This window comes from Dictyostelium discoideum, assembly GCF_000004695.1.
Source record: "Dictyostelium discoideum AX4 chromosome 3 chromosome, whole genome shotgun sequence".
Classification (NCBI taxonomy): domain Eukaryota; phylum Evosea; class Eumycetozoa; order Dictyosteliales; family Dictyosteliaceae; genus Dictyostelium; species Dictyostelium discoideum.
In genome coordinates, this window is record NC_007089.4 from 535,101 (window position 1) to 554,908 (window position 19,808).

General features: G+C 24.5%; 7 protein-coding genes and 1 non-coding gene across 8 annotated transcripts; 5 read left to right on the forward strand and 3 right to left on the reverse strand.

The window, feature by feature from the left end:
• Positions 1 to 498: 498 nt before the first annotated feature.
• clcD (chloride channel protein) lies at positions 499 to 3,588 on the reverse strand (the record flags this gene model as incomplete). Its single annotated transcript, XM_001134581.2, is given in 2 exon segments — positions 499 to 2,632; positions 2,718 to 3,588. Coding segments are annotated over 2 exon segments (3,005 nt in total).
• Positions 3,589 to 4,773: 1,185 nt separating this feature from the next.
• Positions 4,774 to 5,972, forward strand: tcea1 (RNA polymerase II elongation factor; the record flags this gene model as incomplete). The annotated part of the gene is made up of 4 exons (XM_637141.1): positions 4,774 to 4,896; positions 4,971 to 5,573; positions 5,657 to 5,841; positions 5,924 to 5,972. The coding sequence occupies 4 exons, from the start codon at positions 4,774 to 4,776 to the stop codon at positions 5,970 to 5,972; spliced, it is 960 nt and encodes a 319-aa protein (XP_642233.1).
• Positions 5,973 to 6,391: 419 nt separating this feature from the next.
• On the reverse strand, positions 6,392 to 10,140 carry DDB_G0278243 (hypothetical protein; the record flags this gene model as incomplete). The annotated part of the gene is given in 5 exon segments (XM_637142.2): positions 6,392 to 7,685; positions 7,799 to 8,017; positions 8,109 to 8,470; positions 8,544 to 8,836; positions 8,952 to 10,140. Coding segments are annotated over 5 exon segments (3,357 nt in total).
• A 1,461-nt stretch (positions 10,141 to 11,601) lies between these two features.
• DDB_G0278641 (hypothetical protein) lies at positions 11,602 to 12,936 on the reverse strand (the record flags this gene model as incomplete). Its single annotated transcript, XM_637143.2, has 1 exon — positions 11,602 to 12,936. One exon carries the CDS (start codon positions 12,934 to 12,936, stop codon positions 11,602 to 11,604), a length of 1,335 nt encoding a protein of 444 aa, XP_642235.2.
• A 1,029-nt stretch (positions 12,937 to 13,965) lies between these two features.
• tRNA-His-GUG-6 lies at positions 13,966 to 14,036 on the forward strand. The gene has a single exon. It is a non-coding gene; the product is annotated as a tRNA-His (tRNA).
• An 83-nt stretch (positions 14,037 to 14,119) lies between these two features.
• DDB_G0278245 (hypothetical protein) lies at positions 14,120 to 14,412 on the forward strand (the record flags this gene model as incomplete). The annotated part of the gene is made up of 2 exons (XM_637144.1): positions 14,120 to 14,219; positions 14,282 to 14,412. The coding sequence occupies 2 exons, from the start codon at positions 14,120 to 14,122 to the stop codon at positions 14,410 to 14,412; spliced, it is 231 nt and encodes a 76-aa protein (XP_642236.1).
• Positions 14,413 to 15,937: 1,525 nt separating this feature from the next.
• On the forward strand, positions 15,938 to 16,710 carry DDB_G0278643 (hypothetical protein; the record flags this gene model as incomplete). The annotated part of the gene is made up of 3 exons (XM_637145.1): positions 15,938 to 16,083; positions 16,209 to 16,518; positions 16,606 to 16,710. The coding sequence occupies 3 exons, from the start codon at positions 15,938 to 15,940 to the stop codon at positions 16,708 to 16,710; spliced, it is 561 nt and encodes a 186-aa protein (XP_642237.1).
• A 328-nt stretch (positions 16,711 to 17,038) lies between these two features.
• Positions 17,039 to 19,705, forward strand: DDB_G0278247 (hypothetical protein; the record flags this gene model as incomplete). Its single annotated transcript, XM_637146.1, has 1 exon — positions 17,039 to 19,705. One exon carries the CDS (start codon positions 17,039 to 17,041, stop codon positions 19,703 to 19,705), a length of 2,667 nt encoding a protein of 888 aa, XP_642238.1.
• Between the last annotated feature and the right edge of the window lie 103 nt (positions 19,706 to 19,808).

Below are 19,808 nucleotides of genomic sequence, written 5' to 3' on the forward strand. Positions count from 1 at the left end.
AAATTGATAATAATAAAAAAAAATAAATATAGAAAAAAATTTACCATATTGAAAATAATATTTATTTTTTTTTTTTTTTCCAAATAAAAACAATTGGAAATTCCATAAATGTCAATGTGATATTGAACATAGAAAGAAGATTAATTTTTTTTTTTTTTTCCAAGATCCAGTTTTAGAAAATAATTAGAATCAAGAAAAATTCAGCAAGCAATCGAACATCAATCAATAAAAAACACACAATTTCTATAAAAAAATAAAAATAAAATTCTAGCAATATCTCAAATTGATTTTTTTTGTTTTGGTTTTGTTAATTAATTTTTTTTTTTTTTTAACTTTTTTTTTTTTTTTTTTTTTTTATTAAGATCTATATCATCTATATCTTATGTGATGTAAAAAAAAATTCTTATATTATTATTATTTTTTTTTTCATTTTTTTATTTTTTTTATTTTTTTTTATTTTGATACTTTTATTTTTTTTTTTTTTTTTTTTTTATTTATTTATTCATCACCAACATGAATTAATTGATCAATACCCAATTTCATATGATTTAATTCACGATATCTTTGTTCACAAGTTTTTTCTAAAAGATCCTTTTTAGTGATAATACCTTTGAGTTTGTTATTTTCATTTACAACAGGCATATGACGTAAACCCATTGTTCTGAATAATTGAAAAGCTTCACTAACTGCAAATTCAACGTTAACGGTGATTACAGTTAAATTCATAACATCGGAAAGATCAATCTCTTGAGAGTAATCAGCTGGATCGAAATTGAAATCATTGACCGATGGTAATTTCCAGGTTAATTTGGTGGTATATTCAATGTGAGAATAGATTGCTTCAGAGTTTGGAATGTAAACATCAGAGATACGTTCTAAAATCATTAATAATTGAGTACGTAAAATGAGACCTTTGACCAACTTCTCCTCGTCATTGTTGACCACTGGGAAACCATTGTGACGAGTTTCTTTCAAGACACGAAGATATTGCCCAAGGTGTCTTTCTCTGCCAAATAGACTGGTTTCTTTGCCATGATATGTTTACACATCATCAATTTCATCTCTTTGGATTGATCTAGTTCGAGGTATGGAATGTATTTCATTTGCATCAAAAGATCAAACAATGGATGAATGAGAGCATCGGCAACCCATTTGGCAGTCATAACTGTCAACATCAATGGTAAGAGATATTTTAGACGATCTGTGATCTCAATGAGAATAACAGTTAAACTAATGGTAAGACGAGATACACCACCCATGAAGGCAGCTGCACCCATCACTGCGTAAATACCAGGATCAATGCTGACCTTGTCACCCAAAATATGGTAAACCACCAAACCTACGAAACGACCATACGACGCACCAATAACAAGCATCGGTACAAGGGTACCCGTTGCAACAGCGCAACCAGCAGTATAGGCAGCGAAAAACAAATAGAAAATACAAAACAAAAACATTGGCCACAAACCCAACCGTTCAGTATTGGTAACATTATTTGAATTGACCTTTAGTAAATTGGTGATTGACTCCTCATAGGATGCGAAAATAAGTGTTGCCATTGGATTATACCAACCCTCCTTACAATTGAATCTCTTGAATTCACTCAACTCTTTAAGAGTCTCTGCTGGATCATATGAAACACCCGTACCATTGGTGATTGTACTATTATAGATTGAACTATTATAGAATTTACTATTATAGATTGTACCATTGGCGATTGTACTATTGTAGAATGTACCATTGATGATGGTACTATTATAGAATGCACCATTGGTTAATGTAACATCGGTGAGTGTACTATTACCGACAGAAGGGATGAATGGTGCAGTATTTTGACAAGAGAAAAACAATGGTAAAAAGAATTGAATGCAAGTTGAGAGACCAATGATTAAAAACACCTCCAACACACGTAAACTCTTGATTTTATTGATTTTCTCACGACGAAACTCTGTAACCTTTACATTGATCCATGTGAAGAGGGCCCCACCCAAACCACCCAAAACACCAATCAAAAGGAATGGAATGATCTCGAACCAATTGTAAGACTCCTTATCACCAATACCAGTGTTGAAAATGATTAAACCTGTTAAACTACCCGAATTGGATTGAAGTACGTTCATAGTGTAAGTGGCGACCATGCAACAAAAGAAAGCTCTCCAAGTGAGTGCAATCGACCAAAACGACGACACCTCCTCCAAACTAAACAATGTGCCACCCAATGGGGCAGAGAAGGCTGCTGCAACACCTGCACCTGCACCACTGGTAACAAAGTCTCTCTTATCCTTATCATTTCTAAATGATCTTAGGAATGGAATTTTAAAACCAAACTCTTTGCTCTGTGCTTGTGAAAAACCGTTACCAACAATAGCACCAATATGAATCATTGGACCCTCTGAACCAGCTTGTAAACCACTACTAACTGCCAAAACCATTGATAAAAATTTAGTCCACAATGTCTTCATCTTCAATGTATGTGGTATCTTTGTTCCATTCAAATATCCCTTCACCTCTGGTATACCCGATCCTGCTGCTGTTGGTTCATAATAAACTGCCAACAATGATGAACAAGTTGCCAATAATGTATTTAATAAAAAGTATGTTAAAAATGCTAAAAATAAATCCAATTCCAAAACTAAAAAAAAATAAAAAATATTAATATTAATATTTACATATTATTTATTATTATTATTATTTATTATTAAGTTAAATTTACTTACCTGCTTCAACAAATTTAAATTTATATTTTGTAATATTTGAAACACAAGCATGTGAGAAATATGCGATTACACCAATAAAGATACCCATAAATAATGAAACTATCCAACGTAAAACTTCGTGATCAGAGGCTAATTTTGAAAAGTTTTTATACAACTCATTACGATGGGCTTTGTTGTAGATGGTGACGTAATCTAGACATTCATACTTTTGAATTTGTAATTTATCTTTGAACCAAACTGCACGCTCTGCTACCTCGTGTTGTTCAGCCCTACGATGATGCTGCTCACGAATATTGTCTACTGGTTTCATTGTGGTTTGGGCAATGGTCTTCCAACCCTCTTCAATGGCCTTATTGGAATGCTTCACACGTGTCTCTATCTTTTTATTGGACTCGCCAATCTTTTGTTTAATCTTTTTATTTGTCTTTCCAAAAGTTTTACTCACTTTAGCTCCAAATGAATCACCCTCCCTAATATCGTCACTTGACCCATACAAATTCTTTGGTCTATATGTTGAATGATCTCTAACAATTGGTTGTAATATTATACCATCCTCAGTCTCCTCCTCCTCTCCCTCTTCATTCTCAATGTATGCTCTTCTTTCTTCATCATCACCATCATCATCATATGATTCTGTTAATCTTTCTTCTTCTTGAATTCTAACTTTTTTTTTACTCTTTTTTTTTTCTGATACGCTTGAATTATTATTATTATTGTTATTATTATTATTGTTGTTGTTGTTGTTGTTGTTATTATTATTATCATCACCATCTCTTGCTAAAGATTCGCTTGGACTATATAATTCATCTATTGATGGACTTTTATTACCATCATTCGGGTTCCCATTATCAAATGGATTCCCGCTTGACATATTTAAGATATCGTTTTTTGACTAATATTACAAAAATAATAATATATAAATATAAATTATATATATATATTTTTTAAAAAATATAAAAATAAAAATTTTAAAAAAATAAAAAAATAAAAAAAAAAAAAATAAAAAAAATGCCCAATGTGTGTAGGAAAAAAAAAAAAATTGAAAAAAAAAAAAAAAAATTTAAAAAAAAATTTTTTTGATAACTTTTGGTTATGGTGGTGCAACCGAGGGAAAAAATCGGTTAAAATATTGTGATATTTTCAAAGTTTTTGATAAGGTACTAACCAGACTCATAAGGTATTTTTTATTTATTTTTTTTTTATTTTTTTTTTTATTTTTTATAATTAATTAAATTTTATTTTTTATTTTTTATTTTTTTTTTTTGTTTTTTAAAAGGTTTGTGATCATAATTCTAAAACAATATCACTAGCCTGGCTTATCCACTTTTTTTTTTTTGTTTATTTTTTTTTTTCGATTAGTTTTTTCATTTTTTTATTTTTTTATTTTTTTATTTTTTTTTATATTTTTTTTTTATAACAAATTTTTCCGTATAATATTATGATTATTGCTTAAAACATCCATTACTTATTTTTTTATTTTTCAATAAAATGAATTAGAATAGAAAAAAAAAAAAAAAAAAAAAAAAAAAAAAAATAATAATAAAATTTCTTAATTAAGTAATTTGTCAAATATTTTCACCAAAAAATATATATTTAAAAAAAAAAAAAAAAAAAAAAGGTAATGATCATTTACAAATATTTTAATTGAAAGGATTATAGCCCAAACTAAAATTGTCTTTGGTGATGTTAATTTATTTATTATTATTATTTTTTTTTTGAGTTGTTTCTATTTTTATATTGATTATTATTTTTTTTTTTTAAACCTAAAAAAAATCCTCAAATATGATTGTTTAAAATCCAAAATAATACTTCAATTTTTTTTTTAAATAAAAAAAACTAAAGAATTTCAAAAAATAATCAATTTTAAATCTAAACAAATAAAAATCCATATGAAAATTTTTTTTTTTTTTTTTTTTTTTTTTTTTTTTTTTTTTTTTTTTTTTTTGGAATTTTTATTCGTTATTTTTTTTTATTTTTTATTTTTTTTTTTGTTTGAATTTTTCACAATTTTTTTTATTTGTTTATATTTTTTGGTGTAAATATTTGATTTTAAAAAATGCAAGAAATTATTAAATGTAGAGAACAATTAGAAAAAGCAATAAAAGATGGAGAGTTTGATAAAGCTCTTGAATGTTTAAAAAATGCAAAAAATTTTAAAATTACAAAAGATCTTTTAAAGGTAATAATATATTTTTTTTTTATTTAATTACTATTATTTATTTAATTCCTTATTTTAATATTTAAAATTTATAGAGTACAGATATTGGAAAATCAGTAGGTAAACTTAGAGCACATAAGGATATTGGCATTTCAAGTCAAAGTAAAGAATTAATTGATAAATGGAAGCAAGATATAGAAGGTACATCAGCAACAACAACATCATCATCATCATCATCATCTTCATCAACTACAAGCACAACTACAACAAAAACAGCATCACCAAGTGAGTCATTAAAAAGAAAATCAATATCTGAAGATACATCAGATAGACCTACTTCAAAACCTCTTTTACAAGAAAATAAAAAGATTTCACCACCAACTACACCAAAAACATCATCACCACCAATTGCGTCATTAATTGCACCAATCACAGGTGCAAACGCAGATCTTAGAAATAAAACAATTCAATTATTTGTCGAAGCTTTGACAACTGATAATGATGAAACAATGTCACCACCAGAGGATATAGCGGTTGAAATCGAAGCAGAAATGTATGACATCTATAGAGGTGTCTCTAAAGAATATAAAGAAAAACTTAGATCTTTTAAATTCAATCTTAAAAAGAATGATATATTAAGATTATCTTTATTGAATAGACAAATTTCAGTTGCAAAATTTTGTTCAATGGATATTTATGTAAATATTTTATTATTATTATTATTATTATTGTTTGGTTTTTTTTTTTTTACTAATTCATTTTTTCATATTAATAATTATAGTCAATGGCAAGTGATGATTTAAAAGAGGAAAGAAAGAAATTAGATAAATTTAATACAGAAGCTTCAATGCTTGGTCAAAATAATGAAGCAACTACCGATCAATTTCAATGTGGTAAATGTAAACAAAGAAAATGCACATATACTCAATTACAAACTCGTTCAGCAGATGAACCTCCAACTACTTTGTATGTATTCATTAATATCAGGATTTTGTATAGTTAAATTATTTTTCGAGTATACTAATAATTTTATTTTATATTTATATAGTGTTAAATGTTGTGTAAAGGGTTGTGGTAATCGTTGGCGTTTTTGTTAAATATATAATCAAGATTTTTTTTTTCTTTTTTTTTTTTTTTTTTTTTTTTTACTTTAGTTTTTTAATTTTATTTTTTATTTTTTTTTTTCCTTCAAATATATAATTTTAATTTTAAATAATAATAATAATAATAATAATAATAATAATAATAATAATAATAATAATAATAATAATAATAAAAATAATATAAAAAAACACTGGAAATACCAACTTTCGATTTTTAGTATATTTCTTTTTTAAAACTATAATTAAAGAAAGAATTAAAAAAAAAAAAAAAAAAATTTATAAATAAATAAAAAAAATAAAAAATAAAAAAAAAAGGTGTACAATATATATATATATATATATATATTTTTAATTTATATTTTTTTATTTTTATTTTTTTAAATAAATAATTTAAATATTATTTTTTATTTTTTTTATAAAGTTGAAGAAGGTAAAGTATAAGATAAATTTGTATAGAAACCATCTTGATTTGGAGAAACATTTGGATTTGTAGCATTGATATGGTAAATGTATTCCCAATAAACGTCATCAATTTTAGCACCACCTCTATTGAAAGATTCAGCTGGAGAACCTGTTAAAACTGGGTTAACAATTTTAACGAATAAATGAGTTTGATCGAAATAGTATTTGGTTCCATTACTACTTCTAACTTCAGCAGCAGATGAAGCAAGAGTACAATTGAAACCATAAGCATTTTGCCAAGCCCATTTATTTTCAGTTGAAATGGTGAATGTTGTACCTGGTGGATATGGAATTGCCAAAAAGATATATTGTTGATAGGCGACTTGGGCAGCCCAAACTTGTAAATAGGTTGGTGAACCACCATCTAACCATAACATCCAGCCTGTGCTAGTGATACCAGTGATACCGGCATTACGGGTGATTGCTGTCTTTCTAACATCAGTGATACCATCACCGAATAAACTAACACTACCAACGAATGAATCACCTTCGTTTTGTTCACCACGAATAATTAAATTTGGTACCCAAAATTCGATATTACCAACGGATTTGCTACCTTTTTGACATACCCAAATGGTCCAGTCATTGTTGTATGTGCATTTACTATCGTCGTAGGACCACCATTTTTCATGTGAACCAACGATAGTTGGAACATGTGTACCAACTAATGAACCATCCCAATCGATGAAATTAAAGAATCTAGATGATCCTGAATCTGGAACGATCTTATGACCAATGATTTGTGCTGGTAAAATATTTTCAAGGGTGATATTAATCGTTGATGAAATGAATTGTGGTTTATAAAGATCACTGAATGTCAAGGCGATAATTACAACATTATCATCATCTGGATAAACAGAAGTTGGATTTTGAATGAAATTTCTAAATGTAATATGAGAGAGGATAGTTGTAACGTAGGTATCATAAAATTGGAATCCTTGTCTATTGTATGATTGTGATTTACTAAGAATATTGCCGGTTTAACCATCAACAATTGCATTTGATAACCATGCTGCACCAAATAATGATGCTGGTCTCATTGAATCATATGCTTCTAATCCAACAACTTCAACACGATCACCCCAATGTCCTAAACCAAGATTACTTAAATATACTTTAGTATTATTAAATCTCATCCATAGGTATGTACTTGAATCATATGAAAAAATACCATCTTTACATGTTGGTCTTGAATGTCTACCTGTATTATAAACTAATAATCCAGTTACTTCATCAGTTATTAATCTTTTTTTTTTTTTTTTTTTTTTTTTCAAAAAATAAATATTTTTAAAAGTATTAATAATAATTTCATTTATAAAATTTTAAACTATATATATAATTAAAAATTTAGATCTTACTTTCCACCAACGTAAATTGATGAACCAGAAATCCATTGATAGCCACTTGAATGTGCTGTATTACCTTCAAATACTTTAGTTGTAAATGCTTGTGGTTCCATTTCAACATTTTTATGATTTCCAATTGGTTTTTCAAGATTTGGGAAACTAAAACCTGCCCAACCACCAGATGCAGAGTTACCAATAATTGTATTATATGCATTGGTGATATAGAATCCACTAATAAATAAAAAAATAAAATAAAAAAAACAAATAATTGTTATTAATAGTTTTTTTTAAAAAAAAATAATAATAAATAATTAAAACTTACCCAGCTGCTGAATCTGCTGGTTGAGTAAGATTTTCATTTTCATAATAAGTTTCACCAGTTTGTGCACCACCTGCTGCTGGTTCACCAATTGTGTGAACAAATGCAGCTAAATTGTAAGATAAAGTATTATCCATTTCAACACCATCCTCTAAATAATAACAATGTCCATTAACATCAAAAGCAACATTTCTAGTTAACGTTAAATTATTTGTACCGTGAATAGTATAACAACGATAATAGCTTTTAGTTACAACACAATCAGAGATATAAGATTTTTGGACAACATTTGCTAAATGGAAGTGAAGTGGATATCTTGCTTTAACATTTCTTTGACCCATCTTTTTCAATTGAATACCTGCAAACTATTATTTAAAATTTTAAAAAATTAGAATAAATAATTTTAAAAAAAAAAAAAAAAATAATTTAAATATTTACTTGTCCTTCACCAGATACTAAAACATGACCACCAAATGAATCTTGATCAGATTCATCATTACCTTGGAAAATAATTCTTCTTGATAATAAAGCAACTTCAGCTTGATATTCTTTGCCACCATAATGATAAAATTTAATTGGGGTAGTAAATTCAATAGCTTTTCCTAATATTGATTTAATTGTTAATACTTCATTTTGATTATCTATTTCATCTTTAAATTGACTTGTTGTTATTAAAACTTGTTGGCCAACTTCCCAATTAATATTATCTTGAACATAAATAATTCTATCACCTAAATTCATAATTTTTTTTTTTTTTGATTAAAGAATTTTAATATCTATATATATATATATATTTTTTTTTTTTTTTTTTTTTTTTTTTTTTTTTTTAAAAAAATTTAAACTTACCTGACCAAACAGTTGATGCTAATTTTGTCCATGAATTATGGTATTGTTTACCATGAACTGAAATAAAACCACCAGCAGATACAGCAATACCTTTAGAGCCATAAAATGGTGCAATAGTATCAACCTTTGTTTTTGAACCATGGAAAATAATATTTATATTAGCATTATAACGACATTTTGTAGTTCCCATAATGAATTTACCTTGTACTAAGATATCTTTAACATTCATTGTTAAATTTGAATCAGCAAAAATTAATTCACTTGTAGCTGGAATAACAATTCTTTGGTAAATTGCGGTTTGTGAAATTGAACATGGACTAATTAAAACTCTTTTTCCGGCTGGAATTGTAATATTTTCATTTGGTTGTGGAACGAGATTATTTGACCATGTCGATGGATTATGCCAATGGACTAAATCAGAAGCAAGGTATGGACAAGTTGATAAATCTTGTGGATCTAATGAAACGGATGCTTTTGGAATATTAATTAATTCAGAATCTTTGGTTATTAAATTTGGTGGTGCTACTACTGGTTTAGATGGAACAGTGATCTTCATATTTTTATAGAAAATAGTGGTATCATCATAATCCATTGCTCTTGAACGATTGACTTGAAGAATTAAAGTTGAAAGACCAAGATCAACTGGAACACTGAAAGTAATGGTTTTACTTTTATATGTAGTTGATGAAAAATCACCGGTAAAAGTAAAAGAATACATTGGTGCTCTATAACTCCATAAAAGATAATCAATATCACCTGGTTTGTAGAATGAAAGAGTCATATTTGAATAGGTAATACCTTGAGTCAAAACTTGGCCTAATTTGAAATCAAATGAAAATTGATAATTAGTATTGGCTTTAAGGGCTGGAGCTGATTGTTTTGCAACAATTAAAAAGTAATCTGGTGCCCATGCTGGAAGTGCAATAGAGAATTCACTTTCAACATCACTAACTGGTTGAAGGTTATTTGGGTCGGTCATGCTCCAATAGGCCATGTAATATAAATCATTACCGCCATATACAATATCAGAGGCTAAAGAAGTGGTTGGCAAAGCTGGAGATACTGGTGAATTGGAACTTGCTGGTGTTGGTCTCCAATTTGAATCTGTTGGACATGTATCTGATTTAACACTGCATATTGCTAAAAAAAGAATAAAAATCTTTAAAATTTTATTATTTATATTTTTCATTTCTTCTTTGTATTATTATGATTATTTTTAAAAAAACCTTGACCATTTTATATTTTTTTTTTTATCGTTTTTTTTTTTTTTGTTGATTTTTTTTTTTAAAAAAAAAATCTGTTTGGTGAAGTGGTATTTGAACATGGTTCATTTCACATTCATATCGTTTATTTTATTTTTTTTGATTTTTTTGATTTTTTTTTTTTTTTTTTAAAAATTTTTTTTTTTTTAAAAATAATATCTTTTTGATTGAATTAACTGAAAAATGATGAATCTATGGAATACTCTATCCAATTCTTTTCTCAGTCCAACAAGATTTTATTAAATTAACCGAAAATACCGAAAAAATGAGATTTTTATTTTATCAGAATCACAAAAAAAAAAAAAACTTTTGGGATTTTGAAATTTGATTTATAAATTTGAACTATAATTTTATCAATAATAATAAACAATTATTTACTGCTATTTATTACTAATTTTATTTATTATTAAAGTTATATTTGAATTTTTTCTTTGAATATTTAGGAAATATGAATCATATTATTTTAATTTTGTTTTTTTATAGAGGAATCACAATCCAAACATTTCCAATTATTGATTAAAAAAAAAAAAATATGTTTCAATTTAAATGGTTTAAAAATGTTCAAACTAAAAAATTATTTAAACGTTCTAAAATAATAAAACACAGGGAAGAGCAATTTTGATCAAAAAAAATGTTAAAATTAAAAATTTAATAAATAAAAATTTTTTTTTTTTTAACATCACTCAATTTGATAATAAATAAAATTTTTTTTTTTTTTTGAATTGGATAACGCAATTATTATTTGCTTCTCCTTGAGATGCTAGATCTCATTTTATTTTTTTTTTTTTTTTACAGGGTCTTTTTGATTAAAACATCTTTTTTGTCCAAACTTTTTTCTAAATCTTTTTTTATTTTATCGTCTGGTTCGTGATTGATGTTTATGACGTATTTGAATTGTTTTTTTTTTAATTGAGTTTTATCCACAATTTCGCTTATTTTTTGTAGGCATTTGTGTTGCTTAATATTTGTGGTGTTGTTTGTGATTTTCATTTTATTTTCTTTCTATCTTTTTTATTTTTCTGATTAACTTGGGTTTTTTTTTTTTTTTTTTTTTTTTTTTTTTTTTTTTTTTTTTTTTTTTTTTTTTTTTATTTATAGAAAGTACTGAGTGAATTATTGTATTTTTTGAGATGTTTAGGAAGTTCTATTGCGGGTGTTGATGATGATTTGTGACACCCCTTGTCCTGTTTTATCAATTGGTGCGTGGTGTGTTATTTTGTTTTTATATTGTTGATTTATTGAGTAAATTTTATTTGTTTTTATATTTGTTTCAGTTAGAAGTGCTGCGTCCAGCTTGTTGTTGTCTAAAACGGTGTTTATTATGCTGGCAGATTGGATGGTGTTGGATCCTTGGACGTTCCAAACACCTATTCTTATTGTGTTTTTCTTTATAGTTTTATTTGGGGTAGATTTTTATCTACCTTTTGAAGTTTCTGGTTTATTTTGTCTTCTAACTGATCTTTACTTTGTTCATTGTGTTGTTGGTCTTGTGTGTTTGTGGGGTTTTTTGATTTATTGATTTGTTTTAGAATTTCCTTGTTGAAGTTGTCTATATCTTCATCCATTTTTGTTTTTATGCTTTTTTGTCCATATTCACCCAATTTTGGTTTGACTGGTGTTTTGTTGGTCTTGTTTGTTTTGTCTTGTTGTTTCTTTTTTGGTGTGTTTAACAATTTACTTGGTGAATCGATAATTTTCGATGGTGTACCATAGGTTGGGCTGAAACTCATGATATGTTTTATTGGAGAGGAGAAGAACCATTGATTTGAAGGGATTGAAAGTGGGAATTCTATTTTTCTTATTGCATCAGTGTTTGGGCTGGTGAAGTCGAAGATATCATTTGCCTCTCTAAGTTTTTCTTCCGTTGTTAGTCCCTTTGTTTCGCCGTGTTGTTTTATTGGTGTATTGTATGGAGATGGTGGTTCGATAGGTTTTTCTGATTTTGTTTTAATTTCTTGATTGTTTATCGATTGTGTATTGATCTCATTCTCTATTCTTGTTAGTTCATCTACGTTTTCTAGTGATGCTTCTATTACCTTTTGAGCTGTATCATCTAGGGCCATAAATGTTTTATCATTAGATGAGGATGTGATTGGTGGGATAATGATTGTTCTTTTTCCTTGTTTTGGTATTTGTTCTGATGTAGATTGTGGTTGTTGTTCATCTGATTGTTTTTTATTTTTGTTTTCTTCTTGATTTTCTGGTAATGAGGTTTGATCTCTCCATCCTTTGTTGGAGTGTCCAATTAATGTTAGATTGTCTAGTTCAATGATAGTGTCAAATTCTTCTACGACTCTTTTCACTGTTTTGATAATTAGAGTTTCGCCTTTAATTTCTGATTTAATTAGTTTACATCCTTCATTTTCTATTACCCATTCTATTTCTGTGAGTGATTTATACCAATCAAAATCTGTATACATATTTTTTGGTCTTAAAGTGGTTATAAATTGTCCTTTTAATTCTGCATCAAACATATTTACAAAATAGATTACTGTACTAATACTGTCTGTGAGAATTTTGAATGTATTATTACTTTTGATTAAAACATCTTTTTTGTCCAAACTTTTTTCTAAATCTTTTTTTATTTTATCGTCTGGTTCGTGATTGATGTTTATGACGTATTTGAATTGTTTTTTTTTTAATTGAGTTTTATCCACAATTTCGCTTATTTTTTGTAGGCATTTGTGTTGCTTAATATTTGTGGTGTTGTTTGTGATTTTCATTTTATTTTCTTTCTATCTTTTATATTTTTCTTTAAAAAGTTAAAAATCTGGAAATTTTCTGATTAACTTGGGTTCCCAGGTTTTTTTTTTTTTTTTTTTTTTTTTTTTTTTTTTTTTTTAAGTCTTTTTTATATGAAAAATGAAATAATCAAAAAAAGAGATTGTTGTTGTTGTTTGTTTTTTTCGATCTGATTATTTTTTGCTTTTTTTTTGAAAATTTTGCTACGCAAAATTCTCAAAACGAAACAAATAATAAATTACAATAAAGTAAAAAGATGGCTTTTTAAAATAGTTTATTTATTTATTTATTTGTTTTTTAAGTCTTTTTTATATGAAAAATGAAATAATCAAAAAAAGAGATTGTTGTTGTTGTTTGTTTTTTTCGATCTGATTATTTTTTGCTTTTTTTTTGAAAATTTTGCTACGCAAAATTCTCAAAACGAAACAAATAATAAATTACAATAAAGTAAAAAGATGGCTTTTTAAAATAGTTTATTTATTTATTTATTTGTTTTTTAAGTCTTTTTTATATGAAAAATGAAATAATCAAAAAAAGAGATTGTTGTTGTTGTTTGTTTTTTTCGATCTGATTATTTTTTGCTTTTTTTTTGAAAATTTTGCTACGCAAAATTCTCAAAACGAAACAAATAATAAATTACAATAAAGTAAAAAGATGGCTTTTTAAAATAGTTTATTTATTTATTTATTTGTTTTTTAAGTCTTTTTTATATGAAAAATGAAATAATCAAAAAAAGAGATTGTTGTTGTTGTTTGTTTTTTTCGATCTGATTATTTTTTGCTTTTTTTTTGAAAATTTTGCTACGCAAAATTCTCAAAACGAAACAAATAATAAATTACAATAAAGTAAAAAGATGGCTTTTTAAAATAGTTTATTTATTTATTTATTTGTTTTTTAAGTCTTTTTTATATGAAAAATGAAATAATCAAAAAAAGAGATTGTTGTTGTTGTTTGTTTTTTTTATAATAAATAAAATGGGGAAGAGCAATTTTTGTTGAAAATATCAATTCGCCGTGATAGTATAGTGGTAGTACATCAGATTGTGGCTCTGTTGACCCTGGTTCGATTCCAGGTCGCGGCACTTTTTTTTAATTTCCCATTTTTGAACTTAGGTTCGATTCCTGTTTTGGTCAAAAAATAGGAAAATATATATTCTAAACAACAATGATATTTCACCAGATATGGATATGGATTCGCAATCAACTTTATAGCGACAACAAAATACAAGACACAACATTAGACTATGATATGATTTCAAAAAATGGTATAAATCAGCAACCTTGGACTATATAAATAAAGTTAAAAATTATAAATTATCATCAAAAGAAACACCCTCAATTTGTAACAAAACCGAATACATCAAGCAAATTAAAAATATTAAAAACCAAATTATTAAAGAGTATTGTTTATCAAGCACAATACTACCAAATAGAGTAATTGTTGGTCAATTCATATAAATATAAAAATTTAAATCAAAAAAAATATAAATAAACAAAATAAACTACTATTATTGCTTAGGATTCAAATCTAGCAAATAATTAATATAAAAAAAAAAAAAAAAAAAAGATTCCCATATTGAAGGATCATGAGGTTGACATAGACTATGCTAAGATTTCACAAAGGATATTTTGAATGGGATATAAATTTGTAAAATATGACCTATCAAGAACCTTAGCATAAAGAAACGTAATGGTATTAACATCTGGGTTTGATCAATTGTATAGAGACGAACCGTCTAAAGATGAAAAGCTCTCACACTTGATTCTACTTAATAAATGGTACAAACAAGCTACTGCAGAATATATAAAAAAGAAAAAATTAAAAATTAACTCTTTCAAAAGATCTGGTTTAAAATTTTAAAGACCCAAACGATTTCCTTAAACAAATAACTAAATTAAGAAAATTAACTTACAAACTTATATTTGATAATTCAAATTAAAAAAGAATAACTACTTTACATTTTAAAATTAAAATTCATAAATAAAACTATTAATTATTATTTATTTCCTTTAATGGATAAATACTGATTAATCAATATTAAAAAAAAGAAGTTCTAGATTGATATGGATCTTCTTACTAGTCGGTTTTTGCAGCGTTTTTGATTGCTTCGATGGTTTTTGATTCGATCGAGTTGTTTTTGACTTTTTGGGATGACTCACCATGACATCATTGGATTCTTAAGATACTCCGAAAGAAGCTTCTGACAACAATGTCATGGAGATCGCACCAAAAATTAAAAGACAAATCAATTGAGTCAAAAACCATCGAAGCAACGACTCGTTAGAACAAGAATCAAAACCACTGTAAATTGTAATGGTTGATTACTTAACTTGTTTATCATTAGCATTACCCTAACCAATTATCTCTATAACTTGGCCAGCATTTTGTAAATGACCAGATCCAATAAAAATGATATTCTTATTTCTACCAAAAGATTGTGGAGTAAAAAATAGGTGAAAACTTTTTTTTTTTTTTTTTTTTTTTTTTTTTTTTTAGGATTGATTATTTTAAAAATCTTTGATTTTGTTGCATTGAATTCCAAACCTTGCAAAAATGTAGCTAACAATGTTAAATTGAATTACAACCTTTGAAACTGCTTTTTGGTGAAATTATTCTATTTTTTATTTTTTTATTTTTTTTTTTATTTTTTTTACATTTTTATTATTATTGTTTTTTTTTTTTTTTTTTTTTTTTTTTTAATTATTAAACATTAAAAAAAATATTCACCCTAATTAAAATATTGGTTAAAGAATATAAAATAAGGGTGAATATTATTTTTAAAAGATTACAAAAAAAAAAAAAAAAAAAAAAAAAAAAAAAAAACAACAAACTAAAATAAAAAAATGAAAATAAAAAAAAAAAAAATGAAAAAAAATTAAAAAAAGTTTCAAAAAAATGAAAAAAAAAAAAAAATATTTATTTTAAAAAAATAAAAACAAATTAGATATTATATATTAATATTCAAAATACAAATATAAGATAATGAGTAAGGCACCAGTAAATATAGTGGATAGACCATTATCTAAAGGTAAGGGTGAAATAAATATTAGTTCATTTGCATTTCTTTTCTCTGAAATGATTCAATATTGTCAAGATAGAATTAAAGCAGGTCATGAACTTGAAAAAAAGTAAGAATTTTATTATTATTTTTTTATTTTTTATTTTTTATTTTTTTTATTTTTTTATTTTTTTATAATTATCACTATTACTACTTAATACAAATACATATACATACTAACATCACTGTTAACAGATTATCAGATATGGGATATTCTATTGGACCAAGATTATTAGAATTATTATGTGTTAGAGAAAAGAATTCTAAAAGAGAAACTAAATTACTTGGTATATTATCATTCATTCATACAACAGTTTGGAAATCATTATTTGGTAAACCTGCCGATTCATTAGAAAAGAGTACAGAGGCAGATGATGAATATATGATTTCTGATAATAATATGGTTGTAAATAAATTTATTTCTTTACCAAAACATTTAAGTAGTTTAAATTGTGCTGCTTTCGTAGCTGGTATAATTGAAGGAATTTTATGTTCCGCTGAATTTGTAATATTATCATAATAATAATCATAAATAAATAATCATAAATAATTATACTAACTATATATTTAATATTTAATATTATTATTTTAGCCAGCAAGAGTCACAGCTCATAATGTTGCAGTTGAGGGTAAAAGATTCCCTAAAACTGTTATTTTAATTAAATTTAATCCAGAAGTTATTGAAAGAAATGCATAAATAATTATAATAATACAATTAACAACAATAAAAAAGAATTTTGTAAAATATAAAAATCATTTTTTTTTTTTTTTTTAACAAATCTAAGATTTTAGGATTTTTTTTTTTTTTTTTTTTGTTAATTAATTTGGTGGTAATTTAATGTTTAAATTTGAATTCAATTTTTTCATCCAATTCCACCAGATTTTTTTTTTTTTTTTTTATTTTTAATTTTTTTTATTTTTTTTTTTTTTATTTTTTATTTTTTTTTTTTTTTTAATCAAATTCTAGAGAAAAAAAAAAGAAAAAAGTAAATCATTTTAAATGCACATTTTTTTAAAACAATTAAATGAATAATATGCAATATAATGAAATTTTATTTTTTAAAGTGTTTAGAAATAAATATATTTTTCAAAACATTTTCTATCAAATTAAATTAAATAATAAACAATTAAAATATTACAGATTTAATTATTATGATGTACCATTAGAAACTATAATAAAAACTAAAAATAAAATATTACTTTTAGAGAAATTAAATAATCATGAAAAGCAAAAACAACAACAACAACAACAACAACAAAATCAAGAAAATCAACAACTACAACAAAATAAACAACATTTATTAATTTTTGAAAAATCATGGTTTAATGAATTATTTAAATCAAATAAAGAATGGTTTGATTTAGAATTATTTTTAAAAGTTTATAATTTATTTAAAATAGATGTTGTAAATATATTATTAAAATCAAAAAGTTATTATTCAAGATTATTAATTATAAAAGATAATTTAAATGTTTTAATGGAAATTGGTCATTTAATATTTAATTTCGGTTTAAGTGGTATTGAAAGATTAATAGATGAAAAGAAACTATTATCAATTGAAATGTTTAATTATTTAGATAGTTTTGGTTTTATAGATTCAAAATTAGTATTTAATCAATTATATATTTTATTTGGTAAATATACAATGGATTATCAAGGAGGAGAAGAACAAGATGATGATGATGATTATAATGAATATTATTATAAAAGGATTGATAATGAGGTAACAAGTGAAGAAGAAGGAGAAGAAATTATTAATGAAATTGTTAGATATAATTCAAATGATCATTTTGAATATATTAAATTATTATATAATAATAATAAACCTAGAGGTGTTATTAATCAAACATCATCTCCATTACTAAAAAAGATTATACTTCAAATTGCATTAAAGTATGATGATAGTAATATCTTTAAATTATTGTATTCAAACTACCATTGTAATGAAACAAATCAACTTATTAAATTATGTGATGGTATTATGGTTAAACTTGAAGAGTTTCTGCATGATGGCGAACTTTTTAGATTCGATTTTGGAAATTATAAAATCCTTGATTTATATGCTGGTAGATTTAAATCAATAGATTGTGCAAGATATAGAATTATAATAGCAAGTTTATTAATATCACTATCAACACAAAAAAAAAATTTAAGTCATTATGTAAAGAGAATAGATGATCCAGATTTAGCAGACTTTATAATTGATAATAAATTACAGAATGATTTTCTATTTTCACATCATTCCTTAAGAGATGATCTTTCAAATGCTTCAAAATTCATTACTAATAATATAAAATTATGGATTATTTCAAAAATTAAAAGTTCAGAGAAAGTAAAATTCTTATTAAATAATGGAAATATAGCATTTGGAGATAAAACATATCTATATTGTAATGAAACAGTTAATAATAATCAAGATTTAATTGAAAAACATAAAGGATTAATAATTTCAACCTTTAGTGAAAAGTATTTAATTGAAATTCCAATTTCAAAAAGAGGTTTAAATAATATTTTAGATTCAATTATGGATCGTCCATCTTATATGACTACTAATAGTACCGCTGATAAATTAATGAAACTTTTATTTTTTTCAATTAAAGAAGGTTTAAACCATTTATATAAAAAATTATTTAAAATTTTACTTGAAAAAAATTCAACAAATAAAGACTTTTATAATGATTTCATTCATATTTTTTATACACTTGTATCATTAAATAGAATACCATTATCAAATAATAATAATAATAATAATAATAATAATAATAATAATAATAATAATAATAATAATAATAATAATAATAATAATAATAATAATAATAATAATAATAATAATAATAATAATAATAATAATAAAAGGGAAATTTATTTAAATAGAGTTTATAAAGTTTTAACATTGAATGGTAATTCAAAGCTTATTGAATTTTATAAATTCAGTGATAATATTAAAAGGTTTGAAAAAATGACTGTTTTAAAAAAAAAAAAAAGACATCTTTCAATTAGAAATTATTTAACAAATTTAGATTTAAATGAATTTTCAAGTGTTTTTATCAATGATTCATCAAATCAAAAAAGTAGTTTAATTAAATATTTAATTCAAACCAATAATTATTGTTTATTAAATGAATTTTCAAAAATTTTAAATAATAATGATCAAGATAAATTATTTTATTTAAAATATTCAGTTTGGTCAAACTATCCAAAATCATTCACTTATTTAATAGAAATTATTAAATTTGATAATTGGAAAGATGGATTTTTTAAAATACTTAAATTTATTATTTTAAAAGATAATATTCAATTTTTAAATATTATTTTATTTAATTACAATTTTATTAATATTATTAATAATAATAGTGGTGGTGATGGTATTCATCACTGTGGTGGTGGTAATATTATTGATAAAAATTATTTTTTAAATTATTGTCATATAATAATTTTATATTATTCTTGTAGATTTAATAAAATAGGAATTATTGAAAAATTGGTAAATGAATTCAAATATAATTATTCTCCAATTAATTATAAAGGTGTTCAATTAATCATTCAAGATCAATTCACAAATGAATTAATTCAAAAATTAAAAAATAATTCAATAATTATTTCATTTATTAAAAATGTTGGATTAGAAGATTTCTTTTCAAAAAATGATATAGATATTGTTGACTTTAGTGTTTTAAGATTAACATTTTAATAAAAATAAATTTAATTTAAATAATATTTTTTATTACTTTTTGGTGAAGTTTTTTTTTTGTCTTTATTTTCTTTTTTTTTTTTTTAATTTTTTTTTTTTTTTT